Source organism: Schistocerca gregaria, chromosome 1, assembly GCF_023897955.1.
Source record: "Schistocerca gregaria isolate iqSchGreg1 chromosome 1, iqSchGreg1.2, whole genome shotgun sequence".
NCBI lineage: Eukaryota > Metazoa > Arthropoda > Insecta > Orthoptera > Acrididae > Schistocerca > Schistocerca gregaria.
Genome location: NC_064920.1, coordinates 319,310,274 through 319,328,793, shown reverse-complemented (window position 1 = coordinate 319,328,793; position 18,520 = coordinate 319,310,274). Strand labels below are relative to the sequence as shown.

Genomic DNA, 18,520 nt, shown 5'->3' with positions numbered 1-18,520 from the left:
AACGTGCAAGTGTGCTGTGGACAACATGGCTTATTCCTTAGAACAGAGGATTTTTCTGGTGTTGGAATTCCACCGCGTAGAACACAGTGTTGTTGCAACAAGACAGTTTTCAACAGAGGTTTAATGTAACCAAAGGACCGAAAAGCGATACAATAAAGGATCTGTTTGAAAAATTTCAATGGACTGGGAATGTGACGGATGAACGTGCTGGAAAGGTAGGGAGACCGTGTACGGCAACCACAGAGGGCAACAAACAGCTAGTGCAGCAGGTGATCCAACAGTGGCCTCGGGTTTCCGTTCGCCGTGTTGCATCTGCGGTCCACATGACGCCAACGTCCACGTATCGTCTCATGCGCCAGAGTTTACACCTCTATCCATACAAAATTCAAACGCGGCAACCCCTCAGCGCCGCTACCATTGCTGCACGAGAGACATTCGCTAACGATACAGTGCACAGGATTGATGACGGCGATATGCATGTGGGCAGCATTTGGTTTACTGACGAAGCTTATTTTTACCTGGACGTCTTCGTCAATAAACAGAACTGGCGCATATGGGGAACCGAAAAGCCCCATGTTGCAGTTCCATCGTCCCTGCATCCTCAAAAAGTACTGGTCTGGGCCGCCATTTCTTCCAAAGGAATCATTGGCCCATTTTTCAGATCCGAAACGATTACTGCATCACGCTATCCGGACATTCTTCGTGAATTTGTGGCGGTACAAACTGCCTTAGACGACACTGCGAACACCTCGTGGTCTATGCAAGATGGTGCCCGGCCACATCGCACGGCCGACGTCTTTAATTTCCTGAATGAATATTTCGATGATCGTGTGATTGCTTTGGGCTATCCGAAACATACAGGAGGCGGCGTGGATTGGCCTCCCTATACGCCAGACATGAACCCCTGTGACTTCTTTCTGTGGGGACACTTGAAAGACCAGGTGTACCGCCAGAATCCAGAAACAGTTGAACAGCTGAAGCAGTACATCTCATCTGCATGTGAAGCCATTCCGCCAGACACGTTGTCAAAGGTTTCGGGTAATTTCATTCAGAGACTACGCCATATTATATCTACGCATGGTGGATATGTGGAAAATATCGTACTATAGAGTTTCCCAGACCGCAGCGCCATCTGTTGTTGACAATTGTAACTACTGTAATTTCGAAAGTTTGTCTGCCTGAAAATGTACTGTTGTCCCAAGCATATTGCAACAAACGGTGTATTTCTATCGCTGCTCGTTTAGTTTGTATTGCCGTTTCAAATATACCGGTCATTTTTGAAACACCTTGTACATTACAAATGTCGAATTCAGATAGTTAAGATGCCTATGAATCTCGTGTACAAAATGCACGGTAATTTTGAGTGGAATATATCTATATTAGCGAAGTAATAAAGTTCCAAATATACACGTTCATATATATATATATATATATATATATATATATATATATATATATATATATAATCTCGGGAAAACCTTACAATGTAGCGAAGTCAAGTGACACGGAAAGCAATGTATCCTGACTACAAAAAATTCTGAGCATCTAAATGCTCACTCGACGTAGTTACCCTATGTATCCCTACAGTGACATGTCGAGAATACAGACGCTAATTCGACTCACACATATGGCATTTATTTATAAACGTAACAATGGGATTTGTGTCTCAGGATGGAGATCTTCACGAAGATGGAATGTACATCAGAAAAAGTAAAATACATGTAATTTAAATATGTACTAATTAAGATCTCTATTTTGTACAGAAATTTGTTCACAGACACGCAGAGGTGAATTTCCAGGTAGTGTAATGATGTAATGGGAAATATGATTAGACGGTCTGTGGTCTGAAGTTTGGTTATATGAGAAATACATGCAATCAATGTTTTTGTCGATAGTTATAACTGAAAACTATACGGAAAATATTCTTGCTTTTCCATTGATGAACATAACCAGTAATCGGAATTGTAATTTATGGTGTTATTGGCCATAATCTTCTGAATGAATAGGCCTGTTATTTAGATAGGCGATCAGTCATGAATTTTCATTTCAGTGGTTGTAAAATTGTTACACATGCACTTTTGGCTTGCAAAATACGATGTAATGTGTATTGAGGTCATATTAGCTGAAACAGTTGGTGTTGGGTTCCGCTAAAGTTTTTGCATTTTCTTTGAAGTAAAAGTGCGCAGTTCTCTGACGCCTAAAAAGAAAAGAAAACATACACATTCACAAACAACACCAAGTAACCGAGTCTTCGGTGTGCGTCATTTGAGAATTTTGCGTTTACACGGAGGCTGATATACACAGTGGTTTTTACTGATGAAAATCAATTTGCTTAAAATGAAAGTGAAACTAAAGAAGTAACCACCACGTTTTGTCATTTTATCATTTATATTGCCCTTTTATTGATATGTAGTGTAATTTTACATTTTAAAATAGTTTTTCATTCGTATTTTCCAGATATGCCAACAAAAATGATAACTACGAAAGCAACAATATATTTCGCACCATTCACCACCACATTTAATCCATATAACGCTTCCGTTATTATGAACTTATTTATAACAGCATAATATATGGTCAAAAATATTTTGAGCTTCAGGCGTTGTAACCGCTCTGCAAAATTATACAGGGACCATGGAGAATGCTTAAGAATACAATAATTTCTATATAACATTACATATAAAACAAGGCCGCAACAAAGTCTTAGACAAATACAAATTTAAAAACTAGAGACTATATAAAGTACTGTAATTGAATGAGTAGTTCAAATGTTTATGGACGCCAAAAGTATCTACTTCTGTATAGTTTCAAGAATTTTTATTGTAATGGTGCGATTTCATTCTTTGTACAGAATCTACAAGCGTAACTCAAGATTTTCTTAGGGAACATGTATCTTAGATGAAATAAAATAAATATTTTTGACTAAATGTCGACACCTAAAAAAAAGAAGAGAGACGTGGCCAATATCAGACATAGCGTCAGTACAAAATATGACACTACAGGACACGGCAGCCTACATAATCTTGTAATACATATCTCTCAATGACAAATCACTAATCTACAACAGGCCACAGGATAGAAGCATTAAAGTTATCTTCTTTATTACTGTATGGTTTCATGCACTAGTTAACGTTGGTTTCTGAGGATGTCTGGAGGACTTGTGACATTGTGGATGGCACTAAGTGATTCATCATTGCTGTGAGAACGTCCTATTGACTATTGATGAGAGATGGGGCGATGGAATCGCTCGAGGATGCCGCTCCACCGTCTGAAAAACATAAAATAAATTATTAGTGAACGACATATTTAGTTTAACGTCCAACTCCACAAATTCACATGTGGCGCAGGAATACGTAAATATTCTCTTTCCTTTCTCTTTAAGAAATCGTAATTACGCTAAGAAACGCGATTGAATGAATGTTTTTTAAGTTATTAAATGTTTACAAATTAGGTTAATTCTCGTAATTAGTGATACATGATAATATCTAATAGCTTTTTTTTGTTTTTAGGCCTCCGTTTTTCCGCAGTCGCAATTATATGAGTAAAAGAGGTGATAACCTTCTTTTTCGACTGCAATAAAAGTCTTATTTAGATCATATACGTTCCACTTTATTTCTAAGAGTCTTCAGTGATCACAGTAACTACTTGCTTTTTCTTGTAAATCTGTTTGCCAAGACTGTAAACATATAAAACCTGAAAACTGTTTACAATCTTGAAAAATAGATCTATAAGGAAACCCAAATTACAATAACTATTAGAGGAACCGCCCAATAACTATTAGAGGAATCGCCTTAAGTTACACAGGAAGGGAAAGGATAGAGTGTCTCATCTAAAGATTTTGGGCGATGGAAATTGGTAGAAGAACTAAGGGCAATTAGTTGTAAAGGACGTGTCAAAGCCGAGACTGTTTTAGGGGATCAGTCATTAGCTGTCTTTTGGGACTGGAAACGTGATTTTCGAGGAAACCGTGATAGATCATTTCAAGGTCAAGCTCCTGCTACAGGAAAAGATCTAAGCAAGAAAGGGGCTCCGTTTGGAGTGAGATAGAAAGGATTTTATTCTGACAGGAACGAGGAGGAGAGTTCAAATCCTGAAAGATCCAGTTGGTCGTGGTTTCTCATTCGAAGAGGTCATGAGTTACTGATGACTAATGCTTGCCCTCTTGTGTTTGTTTTAATACGTCGCTCCGAAAGACAAATAATACGCTTAGCTCTGCGAAAAATGCAACACACAGGAAGAATCACGTGAATCAATTCGCCTTCATAGAATGTGTTTAATGGTGTACCGTCAATAAGTGAGAAAGACCACAGTGAAATGATATATACGTAGACCCAGCAGTACGTAGCATGTGTTACTGGATAGATCAGTGTCACGGCAAACTGGATTAAGAATCACAAAACAAACGGGAAACTTGAAAGCACGTACAGTATGTGTCGCCAGTGTCAGGATTTCCAGTCTCAGCAAATCACAGTCCAGGCAGGCCAGAATGATCTGCGTTCAGGAAACGGGGCTGTGATACAGTAACATTTCGGCTCGAACAACGCACGGTGCTATGACACTGATGCAACTGTGGAACTGGTGGGTAGGTACACCGAAGGGTTGGCACTAGAAAATGTACTCCTGCAATGGGATGACTGCCATCTTAGTAATATAGGCCTAACGAACCGCATGCTTCGTCCACAGTGAAGGCTCGATGTTGAAGGACTGAGTGGGTGCAGACCTCTTTGCGTCGATTTTTCGAAGGTAGGAAGATAAGGCTCCTACATCCCTTTGGAATTGAGGTCATTAGATACAGGGCTATTGCTAGCGTTGTTTCAAGGACGGGGAAGGAAATCGGCCGTGTCCTTTCAAAGGACCTACGGCGCCATTTACTGCGGTATGGACTGGTGGCACTGCATCGCATCGACGTCTACTGTTCAGAAACTAAATCGCCTCACGTTACAGGGTACACTTTCACATCGTCAGAATAGCAAAATAGGATGTTCTCTGAGTCCTTGCTACCTTCAGGACACTTAAGAATGCATATTAGTCAAAATAGGTAAGAGAATTTTCTAAATTTATAAATTCTAGGAAATGTCGGACTACATTTCTCCGCCTGTCTTCTAAGGTAAGTCGTTCAGTCAGTACTGCTTTTCGGGTGCCTACATTTCTCCGGGATCCAACTTAATTGGCTTGCAGGTCGACTTCTTCCATTCTATCCGTGTTAAACTTTGCACCCGCGACCGTCAAGAGTTAGTGGAAACATTTCCATACAAACAGGGCACTCTGTCTGCGTTACAATGGTAGCAATTATTTTGTTACAATAAATTAATAAAGATAATTAGGAAAATACACTCAGTGCATTAATCTGTAACGAGCTGATGGAAACCAAGTGTTCTTCTTATTAAAGCCCCCAGCAAACAACGCTCATCAATTTCTCAAAGTTTGTCTGTAGTATTACGTCAAAATAACCATAGGTTTAATGTAACAGATGAATCCGACAACAACACATTGTCAAACTGAATTGGTGAAAAAATAAATTTATTCTATATTTTGATTAAAAGAAGGGATCGGATGAAAGGAAACAGCGTGAGGCTTCAAGGAACATGCGAGGAGTAAATATTGTTGAAGAAGAGGTGAGCACGAGTACAATAATCAGGTTCAAATGGCTCTAGGTATGGCTCCTCTAGGTATGGCTCCTCTTTTCTAGATTTAATTTATTTTTCGTACTTTTTGTTAATGTTTGCTTTTTACGAGTAAGGGATTATAATTCATAAAGAGACACAGTGCCTGAGATAGTAAAGGAACACAGCCAACTCTTCTATTTAACCAGAAAGACGACACAGAATGCGTCGTAATAGACTTAAAATGTTTCTTTTCTAAAAGTATAAATGTGACGAAACAATGTAAAACCATTCATGCCTCTTGCGGTTCCTATAGTTCGTTGCTGATTCATGTAAGTTTATTCAAGGTGAAAGTATTATTTCAAAGCAAATCATTGCTGAGAGTCGTGCGCGTTATTTAGATACTCTGAATCATGTTTCGTTGCCGAATAACAAGTAAAATTGGCTTTCAGCATTGACATAATTGAAGCTTTCGTGGTAATTTATGGTCGGCTTCGCAGAGAGTCAGTGAACCAATTTTAATCGTGAAACTGGATCTGGATCTGCATCTGCATCTCTTCCAAAATACTTTCAAGGAGTCCGATAGTTTTTCTACAGGCGACACGGTGATTATTTATTTCATAATTTCAAAGAGATCCCACAAGCTGATGTTACTCGAACGTTGGCGTAGAGTGGACTACTTAGGAATAAAAAGCTTTCATAATTCAATGTATAAAAATACAGCGTGAAAGCATTTATTAGTATTCAGAATTGACAAGTATATTTTATTCCATCGAATTTTAAGATATCCAGATATGATATTTATAAATAAAAGTTTTTTGCTTCACATAGGAAAATAATATAGCTACATAAAATACCTACAGTGTCCCACCACGCAAAATATATATAGTAATGTTTTCTTTTAATTTTTGAACTGTAAATTTGGTAATCAAGGCAAATATGAGAAGTAAATATTGTTGAAATGTGAGCACGAGGGAAGTAAGCAGATTCAAATGGATTGAAGTTGCATCAGACCACATTTCAAGCATTACGTATCACCACGGACAACGCAGTGATCGAGGTCCCTTGTTTAATGATAGAGAGCAGCGGCGTTTGCGTAGAGTTGTCAGTGCTAACAGCCAAGCAACAAAGCTTGCAAAAGTCAAGGTAGGATGTACGATAAACGTAACCGTCCGTTCAGCGCGCTATGAAATTTGGCGTTAATGGGCTGTGGCAGACCGGCCGATGCGATTGATAACAGCAGCAACAACAACAACAAAATTTAGAGAGAAGAGTGACAGACAGAGATATGGTGAAGCGCGTTTTTATCTTCACATTTTCAAAAAGGATATTACATTTTAATGCGAAGAACAAACTGAAAAATTGTTTGCACCAATAAGTCATATCATCAACGTTCATAAATTTTTATACCAAAAAATGGCCAAACACCCTAATTAACAGTGTGGTAACTTCTTTGTGCATGGTGTAGTGACTAGAAATCAACGTTTCTTGCATTTATAAGAGCCAAAATGTATTTTAAAAAAATCCTCTAAAAGCTCCTAATAAATAATTCTTCATCGAAACCGATTTCAATCCTGAGATCATCAGATATGTGAAAGTCATTTGAAGCAGCTTACACGGCAGTTTAAACCTACGGCGTCAAATAGCATAAAAACAGCAAATGTATTCGAAGTTGCCAATACGATTAGATTTTAGCTGCCCAGTTTATTAATTACAAATGAAAATTTGCGCCGAACCGGGACTTGAACCCACCTTAGCACCTAGCGGTTGCCATAGCAACTTCGGCTATCCGAGCACGCTTCCAGGACCGACCCAGACCTCCATTAGTCCCCCTGTGTCCACGCCCTGCACTCACACAGGGAGAAACTTGATTATAATTGTCGTGGCCTGTCTAGGCATGTGATACGAATTTACAGTGTCTGTGTTTTACAATGTACTATGCAATGTCTTTTAGACATACACACATGTCGGGAAAAAACAGACGCTGCCACGATCTACAGCTGTAAGAAATAGAAGATATAGATTCATAATTGCATAGTACCTGTAAAACACAGACGCTGCAAAATAGTATTACACGCCTAGATAGGCCGCAACAACAATAACTTAGTCTCTCTCTGTGCGGGAATCACAGCAACTGTGCGAGGGAAGGACGTGGACACCTGGTGACAGACAGTGGTTTGGGTCCGTCTGGGAGGTGCGCTCGCATAACTGAAGTGGTTATGGAGACCGCTCGCGCAAAGTGGGAAATCCAGATCCGAATCCCTATCTGGCGCAAATTATCGTATCTCACTAACAAATTGTGCTACTATTTCTTCTGTTTCACTCGGCTGTAGGTCGTAGCAATGAGTGCATGTCTGAAGTACATTATATAGTCCACGATAGAACACAGACATGCAAAAGAACATAAAATACATCTCAAGACACTGCTGTCAAGTGGTAAACTACTTCACAATGGTGATCTGAGAACTGTAACCGGCTGTAATAAAAAGGTATTTATTAGTAGCTCATGGTGCTGTAAGTAAGATATTTTTAAATACTTTCGAGCTGTGGGGTACCACCTTTACTAAAATGTATGATAAATTTTGTTATAGCGTCCTAATAACCCTTACTGATCGAAAATATATCCTTCGTCATGACCATTGACACTGATTTTCTTTTCGAAAACTGAAGTGCAATGCCATAACCCCTCTGACATAATTACTTAGGCCCACTTCTCCCCCCCCCCCCCCTCCCACACACACACACACACACACACACATAAAAACACACACACATAAAAACACACACACACACCCCAGAAATTCTAAGCTGTTCTAAATAAGTGGGGCACTGTGTATGATCTATCCACACGGAGTGTAACGAAAAGGTAAGGTCAGATTTCAGGAAACATTCTTGTCACGCAGTGTAAAAAAATATTTCCTCGCGTAACAATCTCCAGTCAACATTTACGTCTTGCAGTTAGTTGTCTTCCGCTGTAGTAAGGTTGTCCTCAATCATACGAAGAAGTTCCTACTCCAGTCGCGAGTAGAGGGCTTTAGCGTCCTATTCTCCCTAAGACGACCATCAATTGCTTCAAACTACTCCTGTAGAGGCGCTGTCTTTCTTGACATCTCTCTAACCAAACGTAATCGGGAAGGTATTTTGAACATGTCGTGGAAGAAAACGTTTCATGTAATGCTATTATGTTCTGTTTCTGCATGTTTCCCACGATTAACGCGATTATGATGAGAAGCAGAAAATGAGCTGTAACATGTAAATAAAACGTTTCCGGACCCACGTCTACAGGGTGAGGCAGCTAAGTCATAACATCCCTTGTATCTCCTCAGCCGTAATAGATACAAAGATGCCGTTTGGATAGTGAATTGCAGGGACAGGGGTTACTTGAATACATCACATTTCATGTTTGTGCTATTTTTTATTACAGAGATATGAGGCCTTTTTGTTTTTAAATGGAACCCTATGTTAAATTTTAGTGTAACATGTGGGCTTAAAAAAACGGTTTCAAGTGTGCGTGTACCATAATATTTAGGCGAATAGTTTTTGAGGCATTGATATGTTCTCGTATCGTGTTCGTCCTTCGAAGCAGCGTTGTCCAATGCGACCTCACCTCTTGTGTAGAGTACATGGTAAACGTCGTGAGTCGGTCTTCTACATCTACATCTACATCTACATGACTACTCTGCAATTCACATTTAAGTGCTTGGCAGAGGGTTCATCGAACCACAATCATACTATCTCTCTACTATTCCACTCCCGAACAGCGAGCGGGAAAAACGAACACCTGAACCTTTCTGTTCGAGCTCTGATTTCTCTTATTTTATTTTGATGATCATTCCTACCTATGTAGGTTGGGCTCAACAAAATATTTTCGCATTCGGAAGAGAAAGTTGGTGACTGAAATTTCGTAAAAAGGTCTCGCCGCGACGAAAAACGTCTATGCTGTAATGACTTCCATCCCAACTCGTGTATCATATCTGCCACACTCTCTCCTCTATAACGCGGTAATACAAAACGAGCTGCCCTTCTTTGCACCCTCTCAATGTCCTCCGTCAATCCCACCTGGTAAGGATCCCACACCGCGCAGCAATATTCTAACAGAGGACGAACGAGTGTAGTGTAAGCTGTCTCTTTAGTGGACTTGTTGCATCTTCTAAGTGTCCTGCCAATGAAACGCAACCTTTGGCTCGCCTTCCCGACAATATTATCTATGTGGTCCTTCCAACTGAAGTTGTTCGTAATTTTAACACCCAGGTACTTAGTTGAATTGACAGCCTTGAGAATTGTACTATTTATCGAGTAATCGAATTCCAACGGATTTCTTTTGGAACTCATGTGGATCATCTCACACTTTTCGTTATTTAGCGTCAACTGCCACCTGACACACCATACAGCAATCTTTTCTAAATCGCTTTGCAGCTGATACTGGTCTTCGGATGACCTTACTAGACGGTAAATTACAGCATCATCTGCGAACAACCTAAGAGAACTGCTCAGATTGTCACCCAGGTCATTTATATAGATCAGGAACAGTAGAGGTCCCAGGACGCTTCCCTGGGGAACACCTGATATCACTTCAGTTTTACTCGATGATTTGCCGTCTATTACTACGAACTGCGACCTTCCTGACAGGAAATCACGAATCCAGTCGCACAACTGAGACGATACCCCATAGCTCCGCAGCTTGATTAGAAGTCGCTTGTGAGGAACGGTGTCAAAAGCTTTCCGGAAATCTAGAAATACGGAATCAACTTGAGATCCCCTGTCGATAGCGGCCATTACTTCGTGCGAATAAAGAGCTAGCTGCGTTTCACAAGAGCGATGTTTTCTGAAGCCATGCTGATTACGTGTCAATAGATCGTTCTCTTCGAGGTGATTCATAATGTTTGAATACACAAACACGCTCATTTACCCGACAATAGTAACACATGTGCGATATTTCGCCCAAAAATTAACTGAAGATGTCGCGCAAATATTATTAAGTTACTTGACAACTGTGATATCAAAATAGTAGACAACATACAGTATTAAAATACAAGATGTTAATACATTCTAAGTAACAAAAATATGAATGTAAATGAGGAGGCCCTTATTGGTCACAATTATTATTACGTATTTGTTTTTTTAATTTGAAATTATTTACTATTGATCACAATACGAAGCAAATACACACACAGATGCAAAATACATACTGTACATGATACAAAACTTTACTGAAGCATGTGTTCAAAATGCTTCCCCTCTGTTGCAATGCACATTTGTAGTCGCCGCTCGAATGATTTGTGACCGGCTGCGAGGGTATTACGTGAGATATCAGAGCACGCGTCGATGATACGTTACTTCATATCGTCTGGCGTAGTTGGTATTTCAGCATACACTTTGTTTGATTGTTTTCCCACAGCAAAAAATCAAGAGGGGTCAAATCAGGAGACCGGGCTGGCCACTTCACTTCAGCACGTCGTCCTATCCAACAATTCGGGAACTTTTTATTTAACAGCGGGAAGAATGAGCAGTACAGCCGTCATGATGGAACCATATGCACTAACGCGCAGTTAGTGGTACCTCTTCCAGCAAAATGGGCAGAATGTTTCAGAGCAACTGTGCACAGTTATTGCCATTTAGTATACCCGGAAGAACGTAGGGCCCCACAATGACGTTTCCGACGATGCCGCACCACACGTCAACACTCCACGGTTGCTGATGCTGTACCTGTCGAAGCCAATGAGGGTTCTCTATTGGCCAGTAATGCATATTATGCAAATTAACATTACCGTGGTTGGTGAAAGTCGCTTCATCAGTAAAAAGCACTCGTTGAAAAAAAAATTGGATCATCTTGTAGGCAAATCGGTAAAATTACTGGCGCCCTTCGAAATCCACACCGGAGAGTGCTTTATACATTGAGAGGTGGAATGGATGAAATCTGCTGGTGCAGTATGCGTAGAACACTTCTCTGACATTTCTCACATTCCGAGGCGATACGTCGCGACAACACAGTGGGGTCTTTATGCGCAAACGCTAGAACGACCTCTTCATGTACCTCGCCAGTTGCAGTTTTCTGCCTTGTCCTCTGTATGGCGTTCCATGATCCCGATTCAAGTAGTTTCTTGAAAATACGTGCAAGAAGCTGACGCGCAGGACGCTCACGATCAGGATACAGCTCTCCATATCGCTTTATTGCTGTAACAGCATTTATTCTGCTTTCACCATACACTAGAAGCATATCTAACTTTTCTTCGTTGGTGTACATGTCTGCTCCAAGAAACTGTGACGGAAATGCGATGTCTCATTACCCTAGCAGCACACTTATATCCTTCTCTCCAGCTATCTCTTGCGTCACCTTGCGGCGTTATCGAGAAGCACTAAAACAACGTCTTCCCTGTTAAGTTCCTCAGTGGTTAACAGGAAAGGTCACATTGGACAACGCCTATTTGAAGGACGAATACGATACCGAAACATATCTGTGTCTCAAAAACTATTTGCCTAAACATTATGATATACACATATTTGAAACCATCTTTTTAAGCCCATCATGCTACGCTAAAACTTAACATAGGGTTCCATTTCAAAAAACAAAACAATGATTACCTCATATCTCTGTAATAAAAAATAGCACAAACATGAAATGCGATGTATTCAAGTAGCCCCTGTCCCTGCAATTCACTGTCCAAACGGCATCTTTTTGTCTATTAAGGTTGGGGGGGGGGGGGATATACAAGGGGTGTTCTGACTTAGCTGCGACACCCAGTATATAACACATTTTATTCCACTGTGTGCGAGGAATGTTTCCTTAAAATTAGGATGTACCTTTTTGTTACGCCCCGTATAAGTTGCAGTTGCAGCGAGGATAGCAGTCGCAGTGGTCGGTGGTGAAAAGTGAGAGTCTGGCAAGCAGAGTACGTACCCGGAGCCCAGGACTTCTTGCCGCGGGTGCCGTAGAAGCCGACGGGCGCCTTCTTGGTGTTGCCCCTCTTCTGGCGAGTCGCCTCGCTGGCCTCGTTCAGGTAGTACAGCAGGGAGTCCAGGTCGGGAGGGGAAGCCCCGTCGTCCTTCTTGCCTCGTACTCCCTGAGTCGCGGACAACACAGACATCACCTCAGTAGCACGTTCACACTAACGTCAAACTTATTCAAGCTACATTTGCTTCTATACTGAGATGACGAGAGTACCGAGATTGCGATATGTACATAAACAGATGTTGAGAGTACCGCATATACAAGATATAAAGGGCAGTGCAATGGTGGAGCTGTCATATGTACTCAGGTGATCCATCTGAAAAGGTTTCCAATATGATTATGGCCTCACGACGGGAGTCAGCACACTTTGAACACGGAATGCTAGTTGGAGCTAGACGTATGGAATATTCCATTTCGGAAATCGTTAGGACATTCAATATTCCGAGCGTCATACACTACTGGCAATTAAAAACGCTACTCCAAGAAGAAATGCAGATGATAAACGGGTATTCACTGGACAAATATATTATACTAGAACTGACATGTGATTACATTTTCACGCAATTTGGGTGCATAGATCTTGAGAAATCAGTACCCAGAACAACCACCTCTGACTGTAATAACGGCCTTCATACGCCTGGGCATTGAGTCAGAGATTGGGTGGCGCGTACAGGTACAGCTGCCCGTGCAGCTTCAACTCGATACCACAGTTCATCAAGAGTAGTGACTGGCGTATTGTGACGAGCAAGTTGCTCAGCCATCATTGACAAGACGTTTTAAATTGGTGAGAGATCTGCAGAATGTGCTGACCAGGGCAGCAGTCGAACATTTTCTGTAACCAGAAAGGCCCGTACAGGACCTGCAACATGCGGTCGTGCATTATCCTGCTGAAATGTAGGGTTTCGTAGGCATCGAACGAAGGGTAGAGCCACGGATTGTAACACATCTCAAATGTAACGTCCACTGTTCAAAGTGCCGTCAATGCGAACAAGACGTGACCGAGACGTGTTACCAGTGGCACCCCATACCATCACGCCGGGTGATACGCCAGTACGGCGATGACGAATACACGCTTCCAATGTGCGTTCACCCCGACGTCGCCAAACACGGATGCGACCATCGTGATGCTGTAAACAGAACCTGGATTCATCCGAGAAAATGAAGTTTTACCATTCATGCACCCAGGTTCATCGTTGAGTACATCATCGCAGGTGCTCCTGTCTGTGATACAGCGTCAAGCGTAACTGCAGCCATGGTCTCCGAGCTGATAGTCCATGCTGCTGCAAACGTCGTCGAACTGTTCGTGCAGATGGTTGTTGTCTTGCAAACATCCCCATCTGTTGACTCAGAGATCGAGACCTGGCTGCACGATCCGTTTCTGCCATGCGGATAAGATATGTCATCTCGACTGCTAGTGATACGAGGCCGTTGGGATCCAGCACGGCGTTCCGTATTACCCTCCTTAACCCACCGATTCCAGTCATTGGATCTTGACCAACGCGAGCAGCAATGTCGCCATACGATAAACCGCAATCGCGATAGGCTACAATCCGACCATTATCAAAGTCGGAAACTTGATGGTACGCCTTTCTCCTCGTTACATGAGGCATCATAATCACCAGGCAACGCCGGTCAACTGCTGTTTGTGTATGAGAAACCGGTTGGGAACTTTCCTCATGTCAGCACATTGTAGGTGTCGTCACTGGCGCCAACCTTGTGTGAATGCTCTGAAAAGCTAATCATTTGCATATCACAGCATATTCTTCCTGTCGGTTAAATTTCCCGTCTGTAGCACGTCATCGTCGTGGTGTAGTAATTTTAAAGGCCAATAGTGTAGTATCAGTGTGTGCTGAGAATATCAAATTCAGGCATTACCGCTCACCACGGCCAATACAATGGACATCCCTCGCTTAGCGGCTGAGAGCAGCGGCATTTGTGTAGAGTTGTCGGTGCTAACAGACAACCGACACTGTGTGAAATAACCGCATAAGTCAATGTGTGACATACGACAACCGTCTCCGTTCGGACAGTGCGATGAAATTTGGTGCTAATGGGCTATGGCAACAGATGACTGAAGCAACTGCATTTGCTAACAGCACGACATCGTGTAAAATTTCTGGCTTTGCAGCCGTCATATTCAAGTACAAAAGGTCTTCTTAGAGCAGCTGAGAAGGCAGCAGTTGGATGATGGCGTAAAGTGGTGTGAGTTACCGATAACAGATGGTTTGTTAGGGATGGATATCACGAGGAAGACCGACAATATTGTGGTCCCTCTCCGCGATTGGATGCTGCATTCGGAAGATGACAATCTTCTGTTATTAATATTAGACAAATAAACGAGCGTAATTACTTGTATTTCATATTTAAAGCACCTCGCAATAGCGTGATATCATTCCATTATTTCACAAGTATTAATAACCAGCAGAATAATAAACAACTGCTAGACGAAAAGTCCTACGAAGCACTTCGGAGATCTTTTGATCGCGCCTAACTTGGATGGCTGGCGAAGTGGTTCAGCTGTGAGGTCAGAGCTGGTTTGGCAGTGTCGGAGGACAGACATGTTGTCTGTCGCGGTCGGTGTTAGTTAAGACTTTAATAGCAACGTATGGATATTTGGAGAAACACACATCAAAAAAAGTTTTGCAGATTTCCGGAACCTGTACAGGACATTGGAATAGAGATCAACATAAATATCATTTCTGCCCTTTTTATTGCTCATGAAAACCACACATTGCATGTTGTACCATACAGCGAGCTCTTCAGAGGTGGTGGTCCAGATTACTGTATACACCGGTAGCTCTAATACCCAGTACCACGTCATCTTGCATTGATGGATGACTGTATTCGTCGTGGAATATTATCCACAAGTTCACCAAACACTGTTCGTGCATATTGTCCCACTCCTCAACGGCGGTTCGGCGTAGATCCCTCAGTGGTTGATGGGTCACGTAATCCATAAACAGCCCTTTTGTCTATCCTAGTCATGTTCGATAGGGTTCACGTTTGGACAACGTGCTGGCCACTGTAATCGAGCGATTTCGTTATCCTGAAGGAAGTCATTCACAAGATGTGTAAGATGGAGCGCGAATTGTCGTCCATGAAGACGGAAGCCTCGCCAATATGCTGCCGATATGGTTGCACTATCGGTCGGAGGATGGCATTCACATATCGTACAGCCGTTAGGGTGCCTTCCATGACCACTATCGGCGTACATCGGCCCCACATAACGCCACACCAAAACAGCAGTGAACCTCTACCTTGCTGCACTCGCTGGACGGTGTGTCTATGACGTTCAGCCTGACAGAGTTGCCTCCAAACACATCTCCGACGATTGTCTGGTTGAAGGCATATGCGGCACTCATCTGAGAACAGAATGTGATGCCATTCCTGAGCGGTCCATGCGGCATGTTGTTGGGCCCATCTGTGCCGCGCTGCATGGTGTCGTGGTTGCAGAGATGGACCTCGTCATGCACGTCGGGACTGAATTCGCCCATCAAGCAGACTATAGTGCACAGTTTGAGTCGTAACACGACGTCCTATGGCTGCACGCAAAGCGTTATTCAACATGGTAGCGTAGCTGTCAGGGTTTTTTCGATCCATAATCCGTAGGTAGCGGTCATACACTGCAGTAGTAGCCAATGGGCGGCCTCGGCGAGGCATGTCATCGACAGATACTGCCTCTCTGTATCTTGTCCATGTCCGAACATCACTTTATTTCACTCCGAGACGTCTGGACACTTCCCTTGCTGAGAGCCCTTACTGGCACAAAGTAACAATGCGGACGCGATAGAACCGCGGTATTGACCATCTAGGCATGGTTGGACTACAGGCAGCACGAGCCGTGTACCTCCGTCTTGGCGGAACGACTGGAAGTGATCGGAGCGCCTCCTATTATAGGCGCTGCTCATGCATGGGTGTTTATATCTTTGGGAGGGTTTAGTGACATCTCTGAACAGTCAAAGGGACTGTGTCTGTGGTACAATACCCACTGTTAACGTCTACCTTCAAGAGTTCTGTGAACCGGGGTGATGCAAAAACTTTTTTTGATGTGGTGTTTATTTGAGAACAGTGTGATACTAATTATGGAAATATGCAGTTCACTAATTTGTTGAAGAACAGAAATTACTTGTTACTCTAAAGTGGAATGTGATGAGCAGTTTCCCGTGTTCTGCTAATAAAAAGCGAGTGGCATCTCGTATAAACAAACTGTTTACAAATTTAATTATCCCTAAAATAAGTTCCTCGCTAAGATTTCCTACAACCTCAAGATGACGGATTCACGACCTACGTGCTCTTTTCTACGCAGGATACTACAACTGTAGAAGACTGCAGGTTAGTGAACAGTAATTAGAATTTATGCGTTCCACTCAGGGTGGTGGAAGCAAATGTACCTCGTGTGTAGTGCAATCTTAGTACAAACGAGATCAGTGACACGAAACCCCTGATAACACAGAGAAGCTATTAAGGAGAGAAATATTTTTGAGTGAAGGGGTTTAATGATACGCTCGTATACATATCACCCTCTTTCTCTCTGCGACTCTCTTTTTCAACTTGCCGTAATAGCCTGAAGTGCGTCTCGTAGGTTCGTGACCATATTGGCTGGAACCTATACGACTGGAGAACCGTTGAATCGTCAGATGAGTCCAGATTTCAGTCGGTAAGAGCTGACGATAGGTTTCGAGGGCGGCGCAGACCCCTCGAAGGCATGGATCCAAGTTTTCAACAAGGCACCGTGCAAACTGGTGGTGGTTCCAGAATAGAGTGGACTGTGTTTATATGGAATGGACAGGGTTGTCTGGTCCAACTGAATCGATCATCGACTGGAAATGGTTACGTGGGGCTACTTGGAGACCATTTCCAGCCATTCATAGACTTCATGTTCCCAAAGAAGAATGGAATTTTTGTGGGTGACAATGTACCATGACACCGGGGCACATCTGTTCGCGATTGGTTTGAAGAACAATGTGGACAGAATGAGATTTTCACTCTGCAGCGGAGTGTGCGCTGCTATGAATCTTCCTGGCAGATTAAAACTGTGTGCCGGACCGAGACTCGAACTCGAGACCTTTGCCTCTCGCGTGCAAGTGCTCTACAGACTGAACTACCCAAGCACGACTCACGCCCCGTCCTCACAGCTTTATTTCTGCCAGTACCTCGTCTCGTACCTTCCACACTTTACAGAAGCTCTCCTGCGAACCTTAACATTCTGGGCAATTCGAGGAAATGATTTGGCCACCCGTAGAACATTTATGGGACATAATCGAAAGGTCAGTTCCTGCACAAAATCCTGCGCCAGCAACACTTTCGCAATTATTGACGACTATAGAGATAGCAACGACTTGTTGAGTCCATGCTATGTCGAGTTGCTGTACTATGCCGAGCAAAAGGAGGTCCTACACGATGTTAGGGGGTATCCCATAACTTTTGTCGCCATGAGTGTATTTGTCAGTATTCTACCTTTTCAAATTTATACTTCTGCGGCGCCACTTAGTTTTGGGGTGTGGCTGTAGACGTGACAAATAAATATTAGTGCCTTAACATGAAATTATCAAAAAGTTTGGGCTAACACGGTATATATTTATTTAAAAATCTTGGAATACGTATATGGAGTGATTTAAAGCGGAAAGAACACATAAAAGTAGTCGCAAGAAAGACAGATGCCACAGTGAGATGCAATGGAAGAATCCTCAGAAAGTAGCTCATAAAACCTTTGTTGCATCGATACTTGATCAACGCTCGTCGGTCTGGGACCCATATCGGAAGGTATCTATAAAGTAAATAAAAAGCTGCAGTGAAGAGCAGCTTGTTTCGTCATAGGTTCGTTTAATAATGGCGAAATTGTCATTCCAGTTATACATCATGTTGTGTAATAATTATCGTTATTAGTCTTTCTCAATACTGGCGCGATGGCAGTTTTCATTTCCTTACGATCAGTATTGTATGTTACAATTTAGGAGGTCGTATTGAT

General features: G+C 42.3%; 1 protein-coding gene across 1 annotated transcript in view; it reads right to left on the bottom strand.

Moving 5' to 3' along the window:
* Window positions 1-2,377: 2,377 nt before the first annotated feature.
* The window catches only part of LOC126343426 (tachykinins), a 955,942-nt gene continuing 939,799 nt past the window's right edge, over window positions 2,378-18,520 (bottom strand). The window contains exons 4-5 of the mRNA XM_050001936.1: window positions 12,502-12,664; window positions 2,378-3,268 (exon numbers count right to left, since the gene is read on the bottom strand). Coding sequence (XP_049857893.1) covers window positions 3,210-3,268; window positions 12,502-12,664 — 222 coding nt within the window. The 3' untranslated portion in view covers window positions 2,378-3,209. The remainder of the gene's footprint in view (window positions 3,269-12,501; window positions 12,665-18,520) is intronic.